Source organism: Sinocyclocheilus anshuiensis, unplaced genomic scaffold (assembly GCF_001515605.1).
Source record: "Sinocyclocheilus anshuiensis isolate Anshui unplaced genomic scaffold, SAMN03320099.WGS_v1.1 scaffold1154, whole genome shotgun sequence".
NCBI lineage: Eukaryota > Metazoa > Chordata > Actinopteri > Cypriniformes > Cyprinidae > Sinocyclocheilus > Sinocyclocheilus anshuiensis.
The window spans coordinates 1,330,524-1,355,112 of record NW_015542345.1 but is presented as its reverse complement, the minus strand read 5'-3'; the positions used below and the strand labels follow the sequence as shown (position 1 = coordinate 1,355,112).

Sequence of the window (24,589 nt, the reverse complement as noted above, 5' to 3'; positions counted from 1 at the left end):
CTAGTTACATATAAAAATAAATATGTAACTCTGTTTTGCATGATAAATTAGTAAACAACACTGAATGCCCAGTGAGTAAAAAAAAAAGTCAAGTCATCATGGACTGCATGAAAGTATTTCATTTGTATTATTAATTCTCTTTTTGCCTCAGTGTTCGATAAAACATGATTACAGAGATTAATACATAAAAAACACCCTCATATTTATGAAACCCAGTTAGATTTTTGGAGATTAAAGAAATAATTATCTTGCTACAGCATTTTAATCATTTTTTCCAAACATTACAATAATTAAAGGATCAAATTCCTCTATACGAAGAATTAAGGCAAAAACAATTTGGGGGGGAAAATTCTAGTGACATACAAAAATAAATAAATGTATTCTGCAGCATAAACTAATGAACAACATTGAATGCCGAGTGAATAAAAAAAACAAACTGTCAAAGTTAATGTCAGCATGTATGCACAACCCCTTGGCACAGCAACAAAAACCTTTTCATCAAGGTTCCCATTTAACAAAGGCAACTGCACAGCACGTTAGAAATCCAGTACAAACATCTTCAACTCTTCACTGAAGGGATACAGCAATAATTATTTATGACAAAAAAAAAAGAAAAGAAAAACATCTTAGCATCAAGGCAAACGAATATCTTAAAATACCTGGAAGAGTATAAACATTCAAATCAGACTACTGTTTTCTTCATAATCTGTTTTTATAAAGTGCCACCGAATTCTTCTTCATCAGGAAATACAACAATACTTTGTAAAATCCATCTACTGTATATAACGGCACAATCTATGACTGCATAGCAGTACGAGTTTTCCTTTTATTCCCCATCTCAAAAGCCGTCTCGTGTGGTTCAGAGGGAAAGGTCAGATTCCGGAGTGTCAGTTTCCGACAGGAACTTTGTGCTCGTTCCAACTTCTTCTGGGATACTTGGAGTGGAGTCACCATTAATGTTGGCTCTGTGGAACATCAAGCCTGTGAAAAACACAAGAGGCGCAAGGATTACTTTTTTATGCTGGACTCATTATTAGGGCCACAAGAATTTCAAAAAGAAAGAATTTCAGAAAGATTCAGTGACTGCTCAAGCAACAAAGTTTGGTGCAAACTAAGCGTTTAGGTTACTCAGAAATCGAATTTGATCTGTGTGTGGGCACAGTGTCAGATACAAGTGTGTGTGTGTGTGTGTGTGTGTGTGTGTGTGTGTCTGCGTGACTCACGCTCCGTCTCCTCGGCCCCTCTGTCGCTGTGAGCTTCTGTATCCGAGCATGTCCGTGTCCGTCTCTGGGAGGACTTCTGCAACGCCATGCTCTCTTTTGGCAAGCTTGACCTTGAAGGAAAACAGCACCTGTATTTATAGGCACTCAGAAAATAACGGCATAAGCTGTATGGACCAAAAACAAGAAGTATGTGTGTTGTGTAAACCTTTTGTACCTTTCATAATTGTAGGTGCCAGGATAATAAAATATATATAAAAATATTACAATTCTTTTTGTTGAACTACAGCCAAAATAAAATAGATGAAAAAAATATTAGAAACATTGCCTTGGCAATTCATTGAAACAAAGTAATTTTGAGGTAAAGTACCAAAATTAATTACTATTACTTTTTTATTACTTAATTACACATTTTATTTAATTAAGTTACTAAAACTAAAATGAAAATGGAAAAAAATACAAATAAAAGCTCATTCAAAATATTGATAAATACTATAATAGTATTTTATATAAATAATACTAAAATAACATATCATACATTTTACTAGTAAGTGAGTGAGCAAAGAATATGTCCAAGTTTCTCAACAAAATCATAAAATAAACAACAATACATTATACATAAAGAAAAAGAGGCTTTAGGTTTTTGGGGATATTTTCCTCCAATTCTCATTACTGTGATGTAAAAAATATTCTCATTACAATAATGTGAACAAAAACAAAATAATAATAATTATTTGAGATAATCAGAATTTGGGGTGAAAATGTACGTAATTATCTGATTCATTCATTTAATTGTCATGAAAATAATGCACAATGTAAAGAGTCAAAAACAAGCTCCATATCCTTTATGTTAAATATAAGTTTTGAATTTTTTCCATTGATTTTGGGGTCAAACATGACTTGGGCATGTCTTTGTAAAATTCACCCAAATAACTTGCCATAAAAAAATGCCATACAAACTAATAGAAATAGGAACTACGAATAAAAATAGAAAATTGTATGTGATTTATGCTTGTGTCTTTACCCGAGACATTTGGACGGGAGAGGGGGACACGGGGGACATTATGGAATCAGACGGACTGGATTGCAACATATCAGTCTTAAACTTGGAATTAGCAATTTTCATACATTCTTCCAGTGTTTTGATGAAGGTTTCACAGGTGGCACTCAGTAACGAGGACGCCTCATTCCTCATCTGGGGAAGAAAACAGCAGAAAATACAACGATTTGGTTTAAAAGAGTTGATTACTATGATGATAACCTTTTTATATCACACCCACCCAACTGCAATAATTGCAATGATTACTGTGGTTTGAAAGAAAAAGAGCTAACCTCAGTGCTGGCCACCGTCGACTCTCCTTCCTGTTCCACTGACTCCTGAATAGTATGCACTTGCTGCATTAGTAAGTCACAGTACAGGCGCAGCTCTGACATCTTGGTTTTCAGGGATTCTGTGGTTTCTGTTAACTCTGCAAAAACCCATTAAGAGAGGAAATGCAACTGTTAATGGGCCTTGATACTGCTTAGCAGTCAAGATTACTGATGCGCAACTAGGAAACATGAATTCAGTATATGAAAGCCTTTTGTCTCTGACGTGAATTTCCCACTGAACTTCAATACAGTGTATGTGTGTGTGTGTATATACTGTATATATATATATATATATATATATATACAGTATATGTATATACATATTTTATTACATCTGGGTACTTACATATTATTGTCTTTATCAGCATATCATTCTATTCTAAAAATATAATGATAATACAATATCAAATATGATTTATTTAAAGGGATAGTTCACCCAAAAATGAAAATTCTGTCATTAATTACTCACCCTCATGTCGTTCCAAACCTGTAAGACCTCCGTTCATCTTCGGAACACAAATTAAGATATTTGATGAAATCCAAGAGCTTTCTGACCCTGCATAGACAGCAACACAGCTACCACGTTCAAGGCCAAGAAAGGTAGTAAGGAGATCGTTAAAATAGTCCATGTGACTTCAGTGGTTCAACCATAGTTTTATGAAGCTACGAGAATATCTTTTGTGCACAAAGAAAACAAAAATAACGAGTTCTACATCAGAACGCCGGCTCCTGCATTGTGGTATTCTTGTGAAAGCGTGTCGAAGACTGACACGGAAGAGAAGAAATTATTGAATAAAGTCATTATTTTTGTTTTCTTTGAGCACAAAAACTATTCTCGTAGCTTCATAAAACTATGGTTGAACCACTGAAGATCTTACAGGTTTGAAACGACATGAGGATGAGTAATTAATTATATAATTTTCATTTTTGGGTGAACTAACCCTTTAAATCTATATTTTTACATTTGATTAAATTATTGTTTTTTACTTGTGTGTGTACATACATACATGTTAAGAAAATTTTAAGATAAATAATGCTTAAGATATTAATGTGTATATAAATATTATTTTTCTTTTTTAATTGTAATAATAAATAAAAATGTGTATTATTTTGTTAACAATATTAATAATATTACTACTAATAATTTTTGTTATTATTATTAGTCTATTAGTTTATGAACATCTGTGGAGAATCAATAACATGTATGAAAATATTGGTATTTTAAAGTGTAACCAAACATTTTACTGTGTTTTTAGTCTTGTGCTATGACAAGGCAAAAGAGAACAATAAAAAACAAGAATATGACCAGAGAGCAAACTGTTAAGAGAAGCCCACCCCTCTCTTTTTTGGTTCTAGTGTCAATGAGTCCAGCTTTGGAGCTTCCCAGAGCCACCAGCCACTTCTGCCTCTCCGCTGCATTCACTGCCTTCACGTAAAAATGCTGCTCTCCTGGTATGATCAGCTCCAGACGCGTGTTGTCAGTTGGGTGAACTGGAGCAAACACAAGGAAGTCAAAAATGACATAAGAATAACCAGTTTAATTTGTCATAAGAAGATTTTGCAGATAAGATATACAATCTCAGATCTCACCTTTAATTTCACATACTGACATCTTAATACTGCCTTTGCTACCTTTGCACACGTCATCTTGTGAATCATAGTATGAAATAATGCCATTGTCCAGCACAAACCACCTTGGCTGCCATCCTGTCATGAAATAAAGTATTATCAGATCACAAAACGCATCCAAAATGCAACTTTCTTAACTTGAAGTATCGTAACATCACATGACACGACGGGAAGTTTGACACATGAGCTATATTATTACTATATTTCGAAAGCATAGGGTGTTTTAGAAAAGAAGCAATGCAAAAAGCAATACAGCACAAAAGAACAAAGTTGCATGCATCCGCAGCAGTCTCTCTCTCTATAATATAAGTTAACGTTACAGACATCATGAGACAAATCTTGCAGGGCTGTCTGACTGAAGCTCAAGTGTCTATATGTCAGTGCCATTCACTCTTACCTGTCATATAGTTTGTCCATTTGTAAAGCACGCCTTCCATTATTCTCCAAGCAGAAAACCCAGGAAAAACACTTGAACGCAGCTTTAACAGAGCTTGCACCATGCAGCTGCTTGTTTGCCCCCTTTTACAGGCTAATAAGCATGCTAGCATGCTCCAGGCTAACTCAAAGATCCCCAGCTACTCATCATTATGTCAAAAGAACGGGCGGATCGTAAGGACACGGAAACATAAACATTCGCTTTCACGGTCATTTCTGTGGAGACGGCGTGCCGCACATGCTGGGAGATTCTGCTAAAGGAAGACGGCGCAAGATTGGGGATGAGATCACTGTTTACAGACTGAACCGGAAGAGGCGTTTATTTAGAGATTCTTCGCTGCCTAGCCACTCCACTCTAATATGGAAACACTGCAAAGTAAAATGTCTTGCAAATGATTGTGTTGTGTAAACATAGGCGTATTATTATTATTATCATTATTACTGTATTATTATTGTTGTTGTTGTTTATTTTTACAATATACAGATACAGAAGATTGTGTTGCTAGTGAGATTGGGTTTTAGTGAAAATAGTGAGAATATTACATATTACTGAATATTACAAAACAATATATTATAGTATATTAAATTTAGAAAATAGTATATGAATTCAATGTATATAATTTCATTACATTACATTACAATTTTATTACATTAATGTTTTATAAAATTCGTATAATAAATTATATATATATATATATAATACATAATATAGTTTTTATATTTTATATTTTTATTTATTTAATTATAGATAGATAGATAGATAGATAGATATAGATAGATAGATAGATTTACGGTAAATCATTCGTATAAAGACACATTTAGTTCCATCTGTGACTGTGACCAAAATTTACTAAGTTAATGTATTGTTTTACACATTTTTTTAAAACGACTGAAAAATCATATTTGAAACACACACACACACATTTAAAAAGGTAATTTTAAGACAATACAACCTATAATATAATTAATGTTTATCATAGGTATACGGTTGTGTCTAGAAGGGATACAGCTGCGGCCGGACACAAACAATAATAATTTTTTTTTTTTACCTACCCCTTACAATAATGCAACAACAGTAATTATTATTGTACAGCGTGACCAAAAAAAGCGCTATATTGATGTGCGCATGCCCAGTAGCCGCAGCTTATGCTGCGTTCACGCCGTATCGTAATTACCGTAATTTCGAGATGACAGCACGTGACGTTCTACTCGGAGCTGTTCCATACAGTCAATGAGCTGTGTGCGTCCTCGGAATTATGTTTTTCTATGGCATCACTATCAAAGCCTAAACAGAGCCTGCGGTGGATGTGGTCAGGTGGTACAGCGGTCACGTGGTACAAGTCAGAGCTCTCAGAAAACTCAAAGAATCTGACGAGTAACACGTGCCACCTCAACGCGGAAAAACATGTAAAGCGGACGGTTTCTGTCATATTAGAAACTTCTTGGTCACACTTCCTAGAGCCCAGTGTAAATAAGCTGATTAGTCGGGGGAGATGGCCGAAGAAACAGAAAATGAGATCCCTGGTAAATATTATGTGCTGCATTAGTGATTAAAAGTGTAAATTCTTTAGTTATTTTCATTTGCGAAACGTGTGTTTCTTTAACTCTGTTGGCTGTTTATGATTAGCCTACAGGCTATATAACGGTGCTACATAGTGGAAGCGAATGATGTACTGATGTAAACATGTCTTAACTGCTTTTATGCCCTGCTAATACTATATTTATCAGGGTTTATAAGTGTTAATGGCTGTTTGTGTTTTGTATTTTATTCACTGAACACTGTCCCGCTCTTTCATTGACGCCTGTGGCAACCTGTCGCCAAGGCAACCACGCCATGTGGTCACGCCTCTCTCTCTCTCTCTCTCTCTCTCTCTCTCTCTCTCTCTCCCTCCCTCTCCCTGTTCTATGAAGTAAACATTAATTTTAACCATATGAATGTGTATACATACAAAGAACCAGAAACTTCAACTAAAAATTATACAAATTACTACTTGTTTACAACGCAATATGGTGTAAAACTGTATGCTTCGTGATAAAAACAGCTTGTTTTTGATAACAACAGTCATCACAACAGTCATAAAATACCAAGATGGCGACATTAAATTTGTCTGTCTGCATTGTTCTATTTTTTTTTTTTTTAGAATCCGGAGCCGTCTTCACTTTTGGAAAGAGTAAATTCGCAGATAATGCCCCCAGTAAATTCTGGTTAAAAAATGATGTACCTTTGAGAATTGCCTGTGGAGATGAGCACACAGCACTGGTGACAGGTGTGATTTATGATTTTAGTGGTGGATATTGGTAAATACAGTCTTATTCCATCATTTTGTTCATTCACCCTGTCGCTATTCCTATTGTGTTTAGAAAATGGGAAGCTGTTTATGTTTGGCAGCAATAACTGGGGACAGCTGGGCCTTGGAACAAAAGCCACTGTGAATAAACCCACTTGTGTGAAAGGTAGGACAGACTGTCAGTCCAAGAGAGTGTTTTCTGCCATCCACAGCTGATAAATCACTTATGCAGACACATTTCCCATGCTGTCATTTACATTTAGCTGTTTGGGTATGATATTTGTCAAATAATAAGGATGAGTGATTTTGAATTATTCAGCAATAATATATTGTTTGACACACAAAATTACATGTTGCTAAGTAGCTGTAAGAAAATGAGAGATCTTTTTAAGACAAAGCCATAGATTGTCTTAATCCCAATCTGGAGTGGTCCATAATCTGCGTTAATATGGAAAGCAGAGAGAAGTGCAATTTTTCAATATTTTAACAAAGTAACTTGTTAAAAATAAATAAATAAACATATATATATATATATATATATATATATATTTGTGTTGCCAAAGAAGTGGTAACCGATCAGCCTGTGATGAGGACGGGAAGGTGTTCCTCGCTTGTTGCCAGGGCGACGCTGATGAAGCTCCGGGACGTCCGTCACAATATATATATATATATATATATATATATATAATTGTATTTTTTGTTTAGGTTGTATAAATGTGTTTAGCAAGAATGAATTGCATTCAACTTTATTCTGACATGCTCTGACTATATTTGTTTTCTGAAAGCCCTAAAATCAGAGCGGGTGAAGCTTGCAGCCTGTGGAAGAACTCACACACTTGTTTATACATGTAAGTTTTATTGCAAACATGATAGAATAGTCGCTTTATGCTTTTGAGTCTAGTACATCAGTGCCTTTTTAAAAAAGTTGTAATGTGTTTTCCCTTTCGTCTTAATTATTTACATATTTTATTATTTATTTATGTATTCCATTAGTCGAGCCAGAAGTTGACGCAGCAAACCAAGGCGAACCACTGAAATAAACAGCAGTGTTTTGAAAGGGCCACAGGGCAACATAGGGGAACTCTCTGGGAATTAACAAGAGGGTTTTAAGAAAATGGGTTTTAATATGGAAAAAAAAATACACACATTACCTTTAAAAAGAAAAAAATAGTATGTTTAGAATTATTTTTTAAATTGTTTTATATAAATTTATACTACCATTTAAAGTCTGGACTTTTTTATTTAAAAATGAATGTGATTAGTGCTGTCAAACAATTAATCGCGATTAATCGCATCCAAGTTTTTGTTTACATAATATATGTGTGTACTGTGTATATTTATTATGTATATATAAATACACACATGCATGTATATATTTCAGAGAAATGTTATTTTTATATATTTAATGTATTTACTTATAATATAAATTATATGAATATAAATATAGACATGTAAATACATGTAAATATTTTCAAAATATATACTGTATGTATGTGTATTTATATATACATAATAAATATACACAGAACACGCACATATATTATGCAAACAAAAACTTTTATTTTGGAAGTGATTAATCGTTTGACAGCACTAGTTAAAAAATAAAATAAAATAAAATAACTGTTTTCTATTGTAATATATTCTTGTGATGGCATGTTGAATTTTCAGCAGCCTTTACTCCATTGCTTCATTGTCACATGATCCTTCAGAAATCATTCTAATATATTGATTTGGTGCTAAAGAAACATTTAATATTATTATCAGTGTTGAAAACATTTATGTCCCCCTTTTTTTGTTTGTGGAAACTCTGATATATATATATATTTTTTTACATAATTATTTGATGAATAGAAGGTTTAAAACATCAACAGCATTTATTTGCAATAGAACTCTTTTGTAACATTATACATATTTTTCACTTTTGATCAGTTTAATGCATCCTTGCTGAATAAAATTATTAATTTCTTTCAAAAAAAATTTCTGACACCAAATAGTGCTAAATACTTGCAAATGTATTGATGTATCCTTACCTAAAATAGTTGTTTTCTTTACTGAGCAGCCCGTGGTAACCTGTATGCCTCTGGAGGGAATAATGAAGGGCAGCTCGGTCTGGGTGACTGTGATGACAGAACTTCCTTCCACCTGGTGGACTTCTTCAGCAAACATGGACCGGTCAAAATGCTCTCTGCTGGTTCCAATACATCTGCTGCCCTGATGCGTAAGAGTTCTGTTCCATCTGCCTTTCAGCAACAGTGCCTATTGCCAAAAACATGTGGGGGTAATATGACATGCATAAGATGCAGCAGCAAATATTAACAGTAATGTAACAATATCTCTGTCATCTCAGAGGATGGCAGGCTCTATATGTGGGGCGACAACTCAGAGGGCCAGATTGGATTGGGGAAGGAGAGTAATGCACTGACTCCTCGGGAGGTTTCTGTGGGGAAACGAGTGTCCTGGGTGTCCTGTGGATATTATCATTCTGCCTTTGTTACTGGTACGTATACCACTGCTACCTCATGTCAACTGCAAACCTTATGTTGTTTATTCTTAACATTCACATGTTGTATTTAACCTTGAATATTTTAGTATATTTAAATTAGTGCTGTCAAAAAAAAAAAAAAAACGAATTAATCACATATTTTCCTGTAATTAATCATGATTAATCATATATTAATATATTTATATTGTCATAATTTCACACTGAATCTCCAAATTATGGAGAAACAATATAAAGATGGTATATTTTAAATATGATTTCATAGCATCTTTTTACAAAGTAGTCTATTATTAATGAAGGCCAGTATCAATGATACCAATACTGCTGCTAATGTCTAAATGCATTTTTCTCTCAATTTCAGCCATTAATTATAGCCATTCAACATTGCATTATAATTTTAAGCCATTATTATTATTTATTTTTTTATTTAATAGGCTTTGAAAAATAATATTTAAAAATATTTTTAACGTGTTAAACTGAAAGAAAAAATCACACAATTAACATGTTAATTTTGACATGCCTAATTTAAATATTATAAAATTATATAATAAAATATTTTGAAATTGTATATTTAAATAGTATGTTTATAATATACTATAAGTAAATATAAATTATACAATTCTATAATGTTATCATATATAATATAATAACTTTTTTTATTTTCAATTTCACTTTCAATAAAGTTTAATTAGTTTTGCTCTATGTGAGTCATGTCTTATTTTAATGAATTATAATATGCATAATACATAATATAATACACATAATATACAATTCTAGTTAAAATAATAACATTATGCCTTATTTTAAATTACATTAATATATAATAAAGCATAATATTATTAAAAAAGTTTAAATGAATATTTTAATACAATTTTAATGACATAATATTGAATTATTATTTTAAGAATAATAGTTGATATATTTCTTAAATGTAGCAGAGTGACTTTATTGTAATACCTGCATAACATTTTAAATCTCCACTTTTTGACTATTCATGATGACCTTCCTGCTTCTTCTTCATGATCCATACGGCTCAGTATGGCAGCATTGAATTCATAAAATGTTCGTTATTTGACCTTCTATGAAAGCTGGCTTGTTGCTAGGTGATGCTTGTTTCATTTGTTGCAGTGGATGGGGCCTTGTTCACATTTGGAGAAAAGGACAGTGGGAAGCTGGGCTTGTCCAAAGAAAAGCTGGCCAATCATAAAGTGCCTCAACAGGTGACCGGCATCTCTGATAAAGTGGTACAGGTATCCTGTGGAGGAGGGCACACAGTGGCACTTACGGGTAGGAGAACACATTTTGCTTTGTTGTCTTGACTTTCTTCTTTGTGAAGACTGAATGGTATGCACGTGTGGTAATGCAGAGCACGAGGTGTATTCGTTTGGCCTGGGTCAGTTTGGACAGCTCGGTCACGGCACTTTCATATTTGAGTCACGTTTACCCAGAGTGGTTGAACATTTCAGAAGGGGCAGAGTTAAACGTGTGGAGTGTGGAGAGAACCATACAGCGCTGATTACTGGTAAAACATGCACAGAAAACCACCTGATAACGTTCTTTATGTACTGTAATACATTTGATATGATAGACTTTCCTCTAAAACATATGCCAGTTCTGGTTGTTTATAAAGAATCTGACATGCTGGTTGCAGACAGTGGACTTTTGTACACCTTTGGTGATGGTCGACATGGAAAGCTGGGGCTTGGAGAAGAGAACTTCACCAACCAGTTCAAACCAACCCTATGTCCAAGATTCCTAGACTATCATGTACATTCTGTATGTATCATCACTGCCTATCAACCTTTTATAACACAATATACATATTTCTATCAGATATATACATTTTCTGCTTTAAAACCTCATGAAATGGTTTGACAAATGCCATTTTCATAACCCTGTTGACTTAATTACTTTTGTATGAGAAAAAGTATGGTCAGAAAATATCAAAGGGCCTTTTGCTTTAATTCTTTTATTGAATTTATCATTAATTTCTCAAAAAGAAGATTTTAATTTACTGTGCAAACTTGCATAAATATTTTGGTCCATTTTTCACATCCAGCTGAGAAAGGTTTTTTTATTATTATTATTTTTCAATAAATTAATACTTTTATACAGCAAGGACACATTAATTTAATCCAAAATGTTACAAAGTAATGATTTCTGTTTTTAAATGAATGCTGTTCTTTTTAACTTTCTGTTCTTCAAAAAAATACTGTAAATGTAAAACCATTTCCTGTACAACTATTTCAACGCTGATAATAATAAGAAATGTTACGTGAGCATCAAATCAGCATATTTGAATGATTTTTGAAGGATCATGTGACACTGAAGACTGGAGTAATAATGCTGAAAATTCAGCTTTGCATCACAGGAATGCATGACATTTTAATATATTTTAAAATAGAAAATGATTTTAATTTGTAATAATTTTTCACAATATTACAGTTTGTACTGTATTTTTTTATCAAATAAATGCAGTCTTGGTGAGCATAAGAGATCACTTTCAAAAATCTTACTGTCCCCTTTTTCTTTTAAACGGTAATGTAAATGTGTTTTGTTGTGACATATAGATCAATATAAGCCACAAAACTTCTGTTTTGATTTCATGGCATCTGTAAACAGTGTGTGTGTTTTTCAGGTTACTTGTGGTGGGTGTCACATGCTTGTGTTGGCAAAGCCCAGGCCCGAAGGGTCAGAGGAATTTATCCTGGAGGAGGAGGATGTCACAGAAGACTACTTTGAGAAATCCTATACTGAATTACTGGGGGACACGCAAAGTCAGACCACCCTACACAGGAGTCTCTCGGCTCGGGTCAGACGCAGAGAACGGGTGGGTAGATCCTGATGGATCAAAATGAGTGCAACTGATTATAAATTGGACTAGTGGTGGTGTATTTTAAGATGAATAATAAACTTAATGATAATGTTTAATATAGTATATTACCTAAACAATCACATATATGAGATAAATATGGAATCAAAAGTGAGTTGCTTTTCTTCTGCAGGAGCGTTCACCGGATCAGTTTGGACAGATGTTTCGAACACTTCCAGCCCTGGGTGGAAATCAGCTGAGTGCATCTTTATCTGTTCCCAGCCAGATCCATCAATCTCATAGTAAACAACCGGGAAAGATCCCTCACAACAGTCTCAAAAGTAACTGCCTCTTTAAAAAAAAAAACTGTATTAAAAAGGCATATCTGTGGTTTCATTTATTAAAAATGTGCAAATTTATGTTCATTTACACTACTGTTAAAAGTTTGGGGTTGGTATGATTTCTTTTGTTTATTTAGCACACATTCAGCACACATCTGGACACATTACATTTCTAAAGTCACATTAAAAACTATTATTCTCTTTCAAAAGATTTCAAATAAATGCTGTTCTTTTGAACTTTCTATTTAAAGAATCCAAAAAATGTATCACAGTTTTCACAAAAAAACACACAAAAAAACATTAAAGCTGCAGTCCGTAACTTTTTTTGGTTAAAAATTATCCGAAATCAATATTTGAGCAAGTACATGACCAGCCAGTGTTCAAAACTATCGCCTTACTTTAGCCCGATTCACAAAGGTTAGCTTATAATAATGTTTTCTAATTTAAGTGGTACGGGTAGGTTTTCGTGGGAAATTCGAGCATGGCACTGCGTCATTACATCGCGTCTGAAAACATAAAGAAGTTGTCCCGGCTACTAGGCTATCGCATGTGAGGATCCTGCAGGTGGCTGATCATTTATAGCTTTTTCTCACAGCAGCCAGAATAATTAAATTTATCATTTTGATGGCGGATTGTAATCCAGAAAGGATTATGTGTTTATGAAACACATGTGAATGAAATTAAATTATATTCCAGTTATAAATGTGCTTCTGATTACAGATAGCCTGGGATTACAAAGATTTGTATTTTAAAGAAAAATATGAGCTAACCGATCTTTAGATTTAATCACCATTGGTAGCGAGATTTATGGTAATGCTTTTTTCCTTAGTTGGTCAGAAAAAACATGGCAGACTTGTTACTTACTTGTTCAGATGGCAATATACGGTGAAAATTCTTATTTGGGTCATATTTCAAGACATAGGCTAGAATCTGTGATTGTGAAGTACAGTGAATATCCACACCAGTGTAGTGACTGACTGCCACACACACACATACTCCTCAAAACATTAGATTCATCCGCGCTGGAGCCGTGCCGACTCACAACCCACGCAAGCTAGATAATTCTGCACACAGCTGCAATTCCAGGTTTTCAAACAGAGATGGCGACAAAGAGGCAAAACTTACGGACTGCAGCTTTAAGCAGCACAACTGTTTTTAACATTGATAATAATAAGAAATGTTTCTTGAGCACCAAAGCAGCATATTAAAATGGATAAGCCTGGAGTAATGGCTTCTGAAAATATAAGGAATATATTACATTTTAAAAATGCTATTCAAAATTGTAATAATGTTTCATAATGTTAGTGTTTTTACTGTAATTTTAATCAAAGAAATGCAACCTTTGTGAGTATTAGAGACTACTTACAAAAACATGTAAAAAAAAAAATTCGACTGACCCTAAATTTTTGAATGGTAATGTACATTATTGGGTCTTGCTCAGGTTTTATGTCTTCTCTCTCAACAAGTTCCCGGAAAGAGAGAAAAGTCTCTCGATGACAGAAGCATTGTGGAGGATAGTGAGAGTGTAAAAGACCTTGGAGAAACCACTGACTTATTAAACCTGGTAGGAGAAGCATATTATCACTTATTAAAGAAGAATGCATGCTTATAGAATATATACAGAAAAAATAAGTAGAATTAGACCTTTAATGATTTGGTTTATTGTCATTTTTAATGAGAAATTGCTGCCAGTTTTAAACATTAGGTAAAAAAGTGTGGCACAGTAACACAGTGTTTACAACCATTCTGACAGAGTCATGGGAAAACACAATACTAAATGCAAATAGAACTAACTGTATAATCATGAATAATTAGGAGAGAAAAATAAATAGACTTTCAAAAGGAAAAAGTAAATGACAAACTACATTAAATACAGGCTTCATTTAATAGTTTGGGGTTGCCATTTTATGTAAAATCTGAGTTAGAAAAACCTGTTGAAAACCATTGATATAAAAGACATAAAGCTTCCAAGTCTAATGTGAAAGTTTCTTTGATTTCAGACTCATGTAATGAAGATGGACCCTAGCGATAAGACTCTAACATTGTCTCCTATGGAGAAGGTAAGTGCTCACCTGGGTTGCTGTTCAAGAAATTCAAAATGTGCCATTTAGATGGTCAAACAGAGGTTGAGGAGCAAAAAAAATAAATGTTTATTCTTCAAAGGGTGGCACTCTTTTAGACCTCTGCTTACGTTTTCTCTCTTTTCGCTTCATTGACTTATTCTTCTCATTTGCTTTGCAGCTTTAAAGCTCATTCTGCTCTCGTTCAGCCTGCTCTGCCTGTTCATTCGTTTCTCTAACACTTTCCCTCTTTTTATCCTCTGCTTCCTGGGATAGAAGAATGTTAAGCTTGTGAAAGAGCACGGTAAGGAGAAGGGGAAGCCAAGAGATGACCCCGCCCTTTATAGAAAGAGGGCAGAGCTTTTAGCTCGCAAAGCTCTTCCGACTGAGTTACTTAAAAGTTCAAGTGGTAGCTCAGTAGTCGGAGACAGTCTTGGGTCAGGGACCCCCCACAAGAGCCCTAAGAGACATGGTCAGGATAAGGAAAATGTACTTATAGCTTTGGAGGATAGAAGGCCTTCACATCACCAAGTTGCAGGAAGTAACACAAGAATGGGGACGGACATAAGCAGAGCTGGATCCAAATCTTTTCAGCCCAAACACAAACAGCTGATGAAGTCAAGGGATAGAGTTACAGGAAAAGACACTGGGAATAAAGTACAGATACTTGAGGAACATTAAAAGGTAGAGGCTGAAAGTGAGAAGATTGCTCACAAGTCAAAAGAAAGTACAAAAACAAACCAAGAAGGTAAAACAAAACCCAAAGGTCGTCCATTGGAAGTCAGTAGTCGGTCTCAAAAGGTTATGGGGGAAGAAAAAGAAGTAAAAACAAAACCCATAATAGTTGCTGAACAATATCTTGAACAGACCACGCATAAAGACCAATACCCAACAGGTAAGAAGATCTCAAAAGAGATTTTACCAAAAGCTCAGAAGATGAAAGGTGAAATGAACACTGCTAAGACAGAAACCAAAGGTTTTGTCCCACAGAGCAAAAAGTTAGATTAAAAAAAAGACTCCAAAAGTAAAAAGACAATGCAAGAGCTCTCCACTACTTCACAACAGTCCTCTTGCCAAGAAGAAATTTCTACAAAGAAGACTAAAAAATCAAAAGCGGAACAAAGCCAATTGCTAGTAAAGGACCAAAAAAAGGGGTCTACCATTATCTCAGAAGCTGCCTTCAAATCTGAATCAGAGTCAGAGCAAATGAAGGAAAATCCTCTCACCAAAGTGACATCTTTTCTCCACAATGTGGGAATGGGAAGTCCCGCTCGTTTACTTGGAGATACAGCAGTCAGTCAGTTCCTTTCCCAGTCTGCACCCCAAAAAATGCCAAAACCTCTTTCAAAACAGAGAACTCTGTCTGACGTTTCGTCCCTGAGTGAGTCTTTTGAGGTTTCAGGACAAGAGGAGACAAGAGAGGCCAAGAAGACGGCCGTCACCATCAATGTTAAGGCAGAACCAGAAACTTCAGATGGTGACTTGGAAAGAACCAGCACTGAGTCCAAAACCGAGGCTCATTCTGAGGTGGGAACATATAGAAGAAGTGAGGAGGAAGGAGAAGAGGAATCAGAAGAGGAGGAAAGCGAGGGATCGGTGGACAGAAGGGAAAAGAGTGAGGAAGTGGATGACCGAGAAGAAGAAAGCGAGGGATTGGTGAACAGAAAGGAGGAGAGTGAGGAGGAAAGTGAGAGCAAGACCCTAGCAAATGATGATGATTCTGAGGTTGATGATGATGATACCACGATCAAAGCTTCTAGTGAGGATGAGGAAAGTGAGGAAGAGGAGGAGAAAAGTAAAAGTGAGGCAACTGAGGATGTAGAGAGTGAAGCTGCGGAAGAGGAGAGTCGTGGAATAGAAGATGAGGAAGAGGAAACAAGTGAGATAAGTAGAAACAGTGAGGAAGAGAGTGGAGAAGATGAGGGTGAAAGCAAAACAAGTGAAGAGGAAGAAGAGGAGGAGAGTGGAGAAGAATCAGAGGGAAAGTCAGAGAGCAGAAATGACAGATCAGAGGAAGAGTCAGATGAAGAAGACGAAGATGAGGAGTCAGAGGAGAAAGATAGTGAGAATGAGGAAGAAAGTGACGTGGAAGGTGACAGTGAGGCAAAGGAGGATGAAGACGGTGAAAAGACTAGCAAAGAAGAGGAGGAAGATTCAGAAAAGCAGGAGAGTGAGACTGAAGATGATGAAGATGAAGGGGAGAGTGAAAACGAAGCAGAGGAGGAGGAAAGTGAGGAAGATAAAGAGGCGAGCGAGGGAGGTCAAGAGGATGAGGAGGATGAAAGTGACGAAGATGAAGCAATGAGTGAGAATGACGAAGAAGAGGATGAAAATGAAGAGGTAGAAGAACAGGAGAGTAAAGAGGAAGAAGAAGAAAGTAATGATGAGGAGGAAGAACATGATGAAGAGGAAGCAGAGGAGGAAGAGTCTGAAGAAAGAGAGGAGACAGAAGAAGCAGAGGATGAGGAGGGAGAAGAGGAGAACAAACAAGAAGAAGAGCAAGAGAAAAGTGAGGAAGAGGAAGAGGAACAAGAAGAAGAGGAAAAGGAAAAGGCGAAAAGAAAACACGGCAAAGCGGCTGAATCCACCAAACCAAAGTCAAGTGTGAAAACATCAAAACAGCAGTCAAAAGGCCGAGCGCAAAACGATCAATCAGAGTCTAAGCAGTTTTGGGATGATGTTCTACCTCAATACCTTAACCTAAAATAATTCAGCAACCTCAAGCCCTATCTTTATTTAGTTAATGAGTTAATGAGCTTGCTGTTTCATGTTTGCCTTTTGTGTTCTTTCTTGCTTTTTGCTTTTGTCATGGTTTTTTTTTTTTCACCATTATTAATCTTGCAATTTCACCTATGGTAATCTTACTAAATGTATTGCTTCACATTTTTTATTTTTATTTTACAAACTGTTTTTATAAGTAATTATATGCCCAGGCAGTAGTGAAGACCTCATGATGTGCCTTAGGATTTATCTAATGGACAGCCATGTTCTTTTATTAACAAATGTGCTTGATTTGTCAGTAACCTTGAAACACCCCTATAAATTACTTTAAATTCTTAAAAATACAAAATTATGTACCAGTCTTCTGCCTTTATGTCAAATGCCTAACCATATTAAAATGGCAGCTCGTAATCTTTATGACTGGAAGAAAATAATTGGAAAAATTGAGCCCAAAGATTAGTCATTAAGTATCATTTAGTTACAATTTTTCACTTGTGCTTATGTGAACTTTTTTTTGTTACATATAATAACCAATAAAACTTATCATTTACTTCAACTATTTGCATCCATTTTTAAATTAATACAACTATTTGCATCCGTTTTAAATGAATACCTATGTGTTATTATATATTAATTTTTTTCTTTTATTTTAACAAAAGCACAAAATTCTGTATGGATTAAATGAAGAAAAATACATACTACATGACTGTTTAGTGAAAGCTATCATGCTGTACCTGAGAATTTCAGAATATAACATTTACAAAGCAAATTTTCATTTGAATTGTAAATATGCAAATATAGAAAGCCATTTGAGATATCGCCAACTTGCAAAGCCATTGCAATCAGGCAGAGTACTGAAAATCCTTCATCGGACAGGTGAGGCTGCCCTCTTTATATACTATCTCTGTAGAGGTGCTCCTCCTAAATAGATCCCTAGTTCATGTGCCTACTGTACTTACAGTGTGTGTGTTTATACATGTAGTTTGTTTGCTAGTTTTAATTTTACAAAGACCACTCAACTCACATGAACCCTCTCCTGCCATTCTAGTGCATTTCAGTCATCTGTTTAGATTGTGTCATTTCTCATTTTTCGCACAGCTCCGGACAGATGAGATGAATGGAAAGGTAGACGGAGAAGATGAGGAGGAAGACTATTTAGATGAAGAAGAAGATGATGATGAGGAAGAAGAGGAGGAGGAAGAGCATCCAGAGGAAGAAGAAGAGGGGGAAAAGTGTGATGAGAAGGAAGATATTCTAGATGAGAAGAGAAAAGAGACAGAGGAACAAGAGCAAAGCATTACAGAGGCAGACATACAGGTGCCCTGAAACCCTTCATTCATACCGTTTAGACTAATTTTGCATGAACATAGTGATTTAGCGTCACATCAGTAAACAACTGCAGTATTGCTTTGATTTGTTTGTGTGATGTCATTTTCTTACTCCTACAGAAAAAGCAGATTATAAAAGATGCATCTGTCCCCGATGGACCAAAGAAAGGTTAGTGTTTTTTACTTTTCAGCATCCTTTTTTCATTTTTCACTATTCCTATACAGTCCCAACGTTTTTAGTCTGTCATTTTTTAGGTCATCTATAAAGGGAAGCTTATTTTCACCACAGATTAAAAATATAAAAAAACGGTACCTGCAACTTTTTTTTCCCCCACAATTCTGAGTTGACATCTCTCGATTGTTTGTTTCTGCATTTTTAGACACCTTTCTGAGAAACTAGTCAAAATTGTTAGATATAAACTCAGAAGACAAAAAGTGAGAATTGCTAGTTTGTAATTAACAATTGCAAGAAAAAGTCAGAATTGTGAGATAAAAAGATGCAATAACCTTTTCATATCATATTCTATATATCTTCTAAGAGTATGGTGGTGGATGAGGAGATACCCCCTGACAACGTAAAGCGCTTTGAGTGCCTAGAAAAGCGCTATATAAATGTAACGAATTAAATTAATTAATTATAATTGCAATGCAAATTGATTATATAAGCTGATTTTTCTGTCTTTCTCTTTTTTTGTTGAAATTCTGAAGATTCTGATCCTGCTACTCTTATAAAAGAGGAAACACAGTCAGAGAGGAATGAAGTTACAGAAGACAAGCCAAAGACTCTTTTTGGCTCCAGGAACAGGGTATTTAACCACTCAGACCTTTTAATCTTTATAATAAACACCAGTAAGCACCCATATTCATACGTAACACCCTAGCAACCAGCTAATATTAAAATGGTCCATTGTTTGACCTCTTTCCTACCTGGCTTTTTCAGCTTTCTCTTTTCAAGAGAGCTTCCACCAAAGGCAATAAGGCAGAGATCATCACATCAGGCAAACCGGGAGCTGACGGTCCCCCTCAAATCCCAGAGACTCGAGAGCCAGAGAGTTCTAGCAGTGGAGCACAGACCACAGCATCCAGTCGATCACATTCAGCCACTTGCAATCTGCTTTGACACCTGGTTTGAAACCATCTTCTGACTTGAAAAAAAGGATCAGAATTAGTAGAATCAGCAGTTCAACAAAGCAACACATGGTGTTGGTGGTGTTAATGGTACTGTGCCTTGTGCTGCAAAGCAGACATCACAAAATAACTAGCTTTAGCAGAAAACTGAGTTTGGGAGATCGATTTAAGCAGAGCTGTGTGAGCAATAATGGTTTTGCTTTGGTACTACATTGTATAATGTTTTTCCCTTTGTATGTTTGCAGTGTCTGATTTGTATAAGGTTTGAAACCATCTTCTGACTTGAAAAAAAGGATCAGAATTAGTAGAATCAGCAGTTCAACAAAGCAACACATGGTGTTGGTGGTGTTAATGGTACTGTGCCTTGTGCTGCAAAGCAGACATCACAAAATAACTAGCTTTAGCAGAAAACTGAGTTTGGGAGATCGATTTAAGTAGAGCTGTGTGAGCAATAATGGTTTTGCTTTGGTACTACATTGTATAATGTTTTTCCCTTTATATGTTTGCAGTGTCTGATTTGTATAACTTTTTAGCAAATACATTCTCAAAGTAATTTTGAGTAAATTTACCAATATGTGCAGTATATCTACAAATACAATTATGTATGTGTTTGTATGTTTTTATACCTATTTATTTAAATTTGTTGAAAGACTCGGAAGCACCTGTGCACTTTATATATTATAAAAATCTTGTATTCAGGGTAACGTGATAATTTTTTGTCAATGGACTTTTTGTAAGAATCATCTCACAATCTTTGTATCTGACTCGATACAAGTAAACGTCAACTCAAAATTGTCATTTTCTTTTTTATGGTAGATAGATAGATAGATAGATAGATAATGGTGAGTGGGATGAGCGCCACTAGATGGCAGCACTCAATCGCCATTGTGTTGCTAACATCAGCCTTTAGTTGTCAGTGAGAGAACAGCTACACTCATCTGAACTGTGTTGTCTAGATTTTTGGTTTTCAAGCTAAAAAAGATGGAGGAGTATCATTCTGGAGATGAAGTAGGTGTTATATAAGACTATAACTGGTTATTATCTGTCTAACTCTTCAAAACTGGTAAACTAGACTGCCATTTAATGCTAGCTTGCTAACCGCTTCGTCCGGACAGAAACAAAATATTACTTCATCCACGAACGTACATATTTTCATGTGTTTACATAATTTACATATACATAGATGATTAAAAGTAAATTTGGTTTATGTTTTACATTATTGTGTTGTACGTTTTCACGTAAAAAGATTCAGGGTGTGGCCAAATCATAACGTTAAAGCAAATTATGAATTAAATATCAACATTTTTGTATTCATAAACCTTATTTTGAGGGGGGTTTTTTTGTTGTTGTTGCTGACTTACGTGTTTCGTGTACATTTTGATCTAATGGATGCGGGTGTTTATGCATTATTAAACCCATTTGACAGCTTGTGTTTATATTTTTAAATCTTTAATTTCAGGTGTCTTTCAGTCCAGATGATGCAAGTAATGTTGTAAAGGAGGTAGATTCACTATAAAACCAAACACACACACACACACACACACACGTATAACAACATTAAAACCCCTATATGATATACTGTGTCTCACTGAATGAATTGATTTGCTGTTTAGTCTCATGTCTAACTCATGCCTGCAAGTCTGCTCCATTAACTCTGTCTGTGTGTGTTTATCGGTCAGTGCATTGAGGGCATTATTGGAGGCGTGGACTACAGCCAGAACAAAGTCAACCAGTGGACAGCCAGCATAGTCGAACACACTCTCACTCAGTTAGTCAAACAGGGGAAACCGTTCAAGTACATTGGTATGAGCTTTTCCATTTGAGTTCATCCTGTATGCAAATACCTAAAAGGTTATATATCTGATGATATATTTATACGGCTCTGTGTCATGTTTTCACAAGGCCAAATGTGCTGTTGTTGATTGTATTTATTATATATGAATTTCAGTCAACTGTGCTGTGATGCAGAAAAGCGGAGCAGGTCTTCACACAGCCAACTCGTGTTACTGGGACACTACCACTGATGGTAAAGCTTTTAATTCTATATAACTGCTTTGTGCTTTCATAGACACACTGACACATTGGTCTTCTAATTTAATTGATATTTTTCTGAATAAAGTTTAAATCGATGCATTGCATATTAGTTGTATGTGGAACATGCATTATTTTGCTTATATGAATATGCATATATGCATTATATGCAATATAATATAATATGAATTATATTAATATTATATGTCCATTTTTTTCAATATGTTCTATTTTATTTTTAAATATTTCATTATTTAAATGTTGTATTATATGTTATTATATATATATATATATATATTTTTTTTTATTTATTTTTTTTTTTTTTTATCTCTTAAATTTTTATTCTTTTATTTTTAAATAGTTCTGTTGTGCGACAATGGATTCGTAACAGTTGAAATAACTATTCCATGTAGTCTTATAAAAAGATTATGGAAATGAAAATGGTAATTGCGACAGTTACAAATCTCACAATTTAGAAATTTTTTCCCTGCAGTTCTGAGTTTATATATGAGGATTTTGACTTTTTTTTTTCTCAAAAATTTTAAGAATTGCAAGATGTATATTTTTATCATAATTCTTCTGAGTTTATATCTCAGTTCTGTTTCTTTTTGTTTGTTTGTGTTTTCCTCCACAGAATAAAAAGTCAAAAAGATGTGTAAAAACTGACTTTTTATCTCACAATTCAGACATTTTCTTGCAATTTTTTTATCTTACAATTCAGAGAAAAAAAAGTTAGAATTGTGAGATATAAACACTGAATTGCAAGGGAAAACGTCCAGATTGTAAGATAAAAAGTTAGTTAGCTTTTTTACTTTTTTTTTTAATCCCATGGCAGAATTAAGCTTTCTAAAAGATACCTGTAGAATATTTATAAAATAAAGGGGGAAAAAAGTGTTCAAAAATTGTCAAATAATTAAAACAAAAGTATAGAATACCGCAGGACACCACTAAAACTGCTTAAAATTTCATGTCAGCGGTCCAAACGTGTTCTATTTTATTTATTGGACTTGTAATAAATAATAGGTCTTTATAATAAACTATAGTTTTTTCTTTAAAAAAATCTGTATTTTTAAGTATCACAGTTTTTCAAACTAAATGAGATGACGCACTGTGTGCATTTGATTTCATTGTAATATGTGTGTTTTTGCAGGAAGCTGCACAGTCAGGTGGGAGAACCGCACCATGTACTGCGTCGTCAGTGTGTTTGCAGTGGCTATTGCGCTATAAACAGGAATCAGGGCTGAGACAGAAACAAAAGGATAAAAACACCTTCACTCACATCCTCTGCTTCAACACTGGCTTAAAATCATGTTCAACTTGTGTCATGTTTTGCCTAATCTATAAAGTTTAAACTGTATTGCAAATGCCTGTCTACCACATTGTATGTTTATTTGCCTTTTTCTTTTTTTTTTTGGACTTGCAAAGGTAACGTGCACCTTTGTTCTGTACAGGATGAAATGCAAATATGTTGATGCTTAATTATTAAAGTTGTCTGATTTGGGTTTATCAATCCAAAAAATATATAAGGATGTTTTTTTTTTTAGTCTTCAGACTTTTGAGGCATTTTCCATATCTGAACATTTATTTAAATTCTGAACCAAATACAAACTATGAGGGGGAATTTACAAACAATGCAAGGATGTCACATTATGACATAATATATGTTAAACTTTATTTTTGGTAACTGAAATTAAATCTTTCTCCTTCTTTAAAATTTGTAATGAGCCAGCACACAATAAATTTGCTAAGAAAAAATTATAAGCGAAACTGAAGTCCATCTATACAGCCCACATAGAATTACCCACTATAACACCATATTCAATTCAGTATCTGACTGTTTTATAGTGGCATGCCTTGTATTGTAACATTGTGATTTCATTAATCAGCCCACCATATTGCTAAACTTAAAGATTTTGTAAGGTTTATTTAACTTCCACTTAAGAGAGGAAGCAGGTTTGGAAAGCAGGATAGTTTCACAGTAAAATAAAACTTTGATCTTTATAGTACATAAAAATCAATTATAGATCATGCACATAATGCAACAACATAATAATGACATAAACATGCACTGCAAAAAAAAAAAAAATATATATATATATTCTTGACAAGAATTTCATTTGAAACCGTAAATAAAAACTTAATTTTTTGAACAAAATCTGCCAGTGCAGTGAGACAAAATCTACTTACACTCAAGATATAATCTTTGAAAACAAGTCTGAATGTCTTATGCTGTGGTTTAAGGATTTTTCAATATTTTTAATTAGAAAACAAGTCAAAAGACTATTAATTAAAGGGGTCATATGATGCGTACCGAAAGTTTTGCTTTCTCTTTGGAGTGTTACAAGCTGTTCATGAATAGATAAGATCCCTAAAGTTGCAAAGACTAAAGTCTCAAACCCAAAGAGATATTCTTTATAAAAGTTAAGACTCGTCCACGCCCTCCTAAAACGCCTCGTTTAAACACGCCCCCACATGTCTACGTCACTGTGTGGGAAGATTTGCAGTAACTTTTATTCTCGCTGTAGTATTGTTGTTGCCGCCGCCATGTTGTGAAGGCGCTGTGTGTTTCGTTGTGAAAGCGAAACTACTTTGTTTGGTCTTCCAAAAGAGGATCCGATCACAAATGCAGACATGTTTTTATGTTTACGCGGCGCGATGCAACGCGTAAAAAGACAGTATAAAGTCATTATAACCTGTAATTATGTCCCCACTGGATGCTACAAAT

General features: G+C 34.6%; 3 protein-coding genes and 1 pseudogene across 5 annotated transcripts; 3 read left to right on the top strand and 1 right to left on the bottom strand.

Moving 5' to 3' along the window:
• Positions 1 to 46: 46 nt before the first annotated feature.
• plekha3 (pleckstrin homology domain containing, family A (phosphoinositide binding specific) member 3) lies at positions 47 to 5,006 on the bottom strand. 2 transcript variants are annotated; one of them, XM_016489965.1, is made up of 8 exons: positions 4,618 to 5,006; positions 4,182 to 4,298; positions 3,927 to 4,082; positions 2,553 to 2,689; positions 2,232 to 2,415; positions 1,438 to 1,468; positions 1,224 to 1,333; positions 47 to 981 (listed from the first exon to the last, which is right to left on the bottom strand). In XM_016489965.1, the coding sequence occupies exons 1-8, from the start codon at positions 4,766 to 4,768 to the stop codon at positions 860 to 862; spliced, it is 1,008 nt and encodes a 335-aa protein (XP_016345451.1). In that variant the 5' UTR covers positions 4,769 to 5,006; the 3' UTR covers positions 47 to 859. The 2 variants fall into 2 exon arrangements, with proteins under 2 accessions (XP_016345451.1, XP_016345450.1); XM_016489964.1 differs by lacking the exon at positions 1,438 to 1,468 and having other exon boundaries at positions 876 to 981; positions 2,245 to 2,415; positions 4,618 to 5,005.
• A 1,008-nt stretch (positions 5,007 to 6,014) lies between these two features.
• On the top strand, positions 6,015 to 17,987 carry LOC107691305 (X-linked retinitis pigmentosa GTPase regulator-like; annotated as a pseudogene).
• On the top strand, positions 14,842 to 20,079 carry LOC107691308 (histone H3.v1-like). 2 transcript variants are annotated; one of them, XM_016489850.1, is made up of 5 exons: positions 14,842 to 14,960; positions 18,476 to 18,694; positions 18,826 to 18,874; positions 19,414 to 19,511; positions 19,646 to 20,079. In XM_016489850.1, the coding sequence occupies exons 2-5, from the start codon at positions 18,491 to 18,493 to the stop codon at positions 19,823 to 19,825; spliced, it is 531 nt and encodes a 176-aa protein (XP_016345336.1). In that variant the 5' UTR covers positions 14,842 to 14,960; positions 18,476 to 18,490; the 3' UTR covers positions 19,826 to 20,079. The 2 variants fall into 2 exon arrangements, with proteins under 2 accessions (XP_016345336.1, XP_016345337.1); XM_016489851.1 differs by lacking the exon at positions 14,842 to 14,960 and adding an exon at positions 18,029 to 18,253.
• Positions 20,080 to 20,705: 626 nt separating this feature from the next.
• On the top strand, positions 20,706 to 23,906 carry dynlt3 (dynein light chain Tctex-type 3). The gene is made up of 5 exons (XM_016489852.1): positions 20,706 to 20,841; positions 21,293 to 21,334; positions 21,513 to 21,636; positions 21,782 to 21,859; positions 23,015 to 23,906. The coding sequence occupies exons 1-5, from the start codon at positions 20,815 to 20,817 to the stop codon at positions 23,089 to 23,091; spliced, it is 348 nt and encodes a 115-aa protein (XP_016345338.1). The 5' UTR covers positions 20,706 to 20,814; the 3' UTR covers positions 23,092 to 23,906.
• The last annotated feature ends 683 nt before the right edge of the window (positions 23,907 to 24,589 follow it).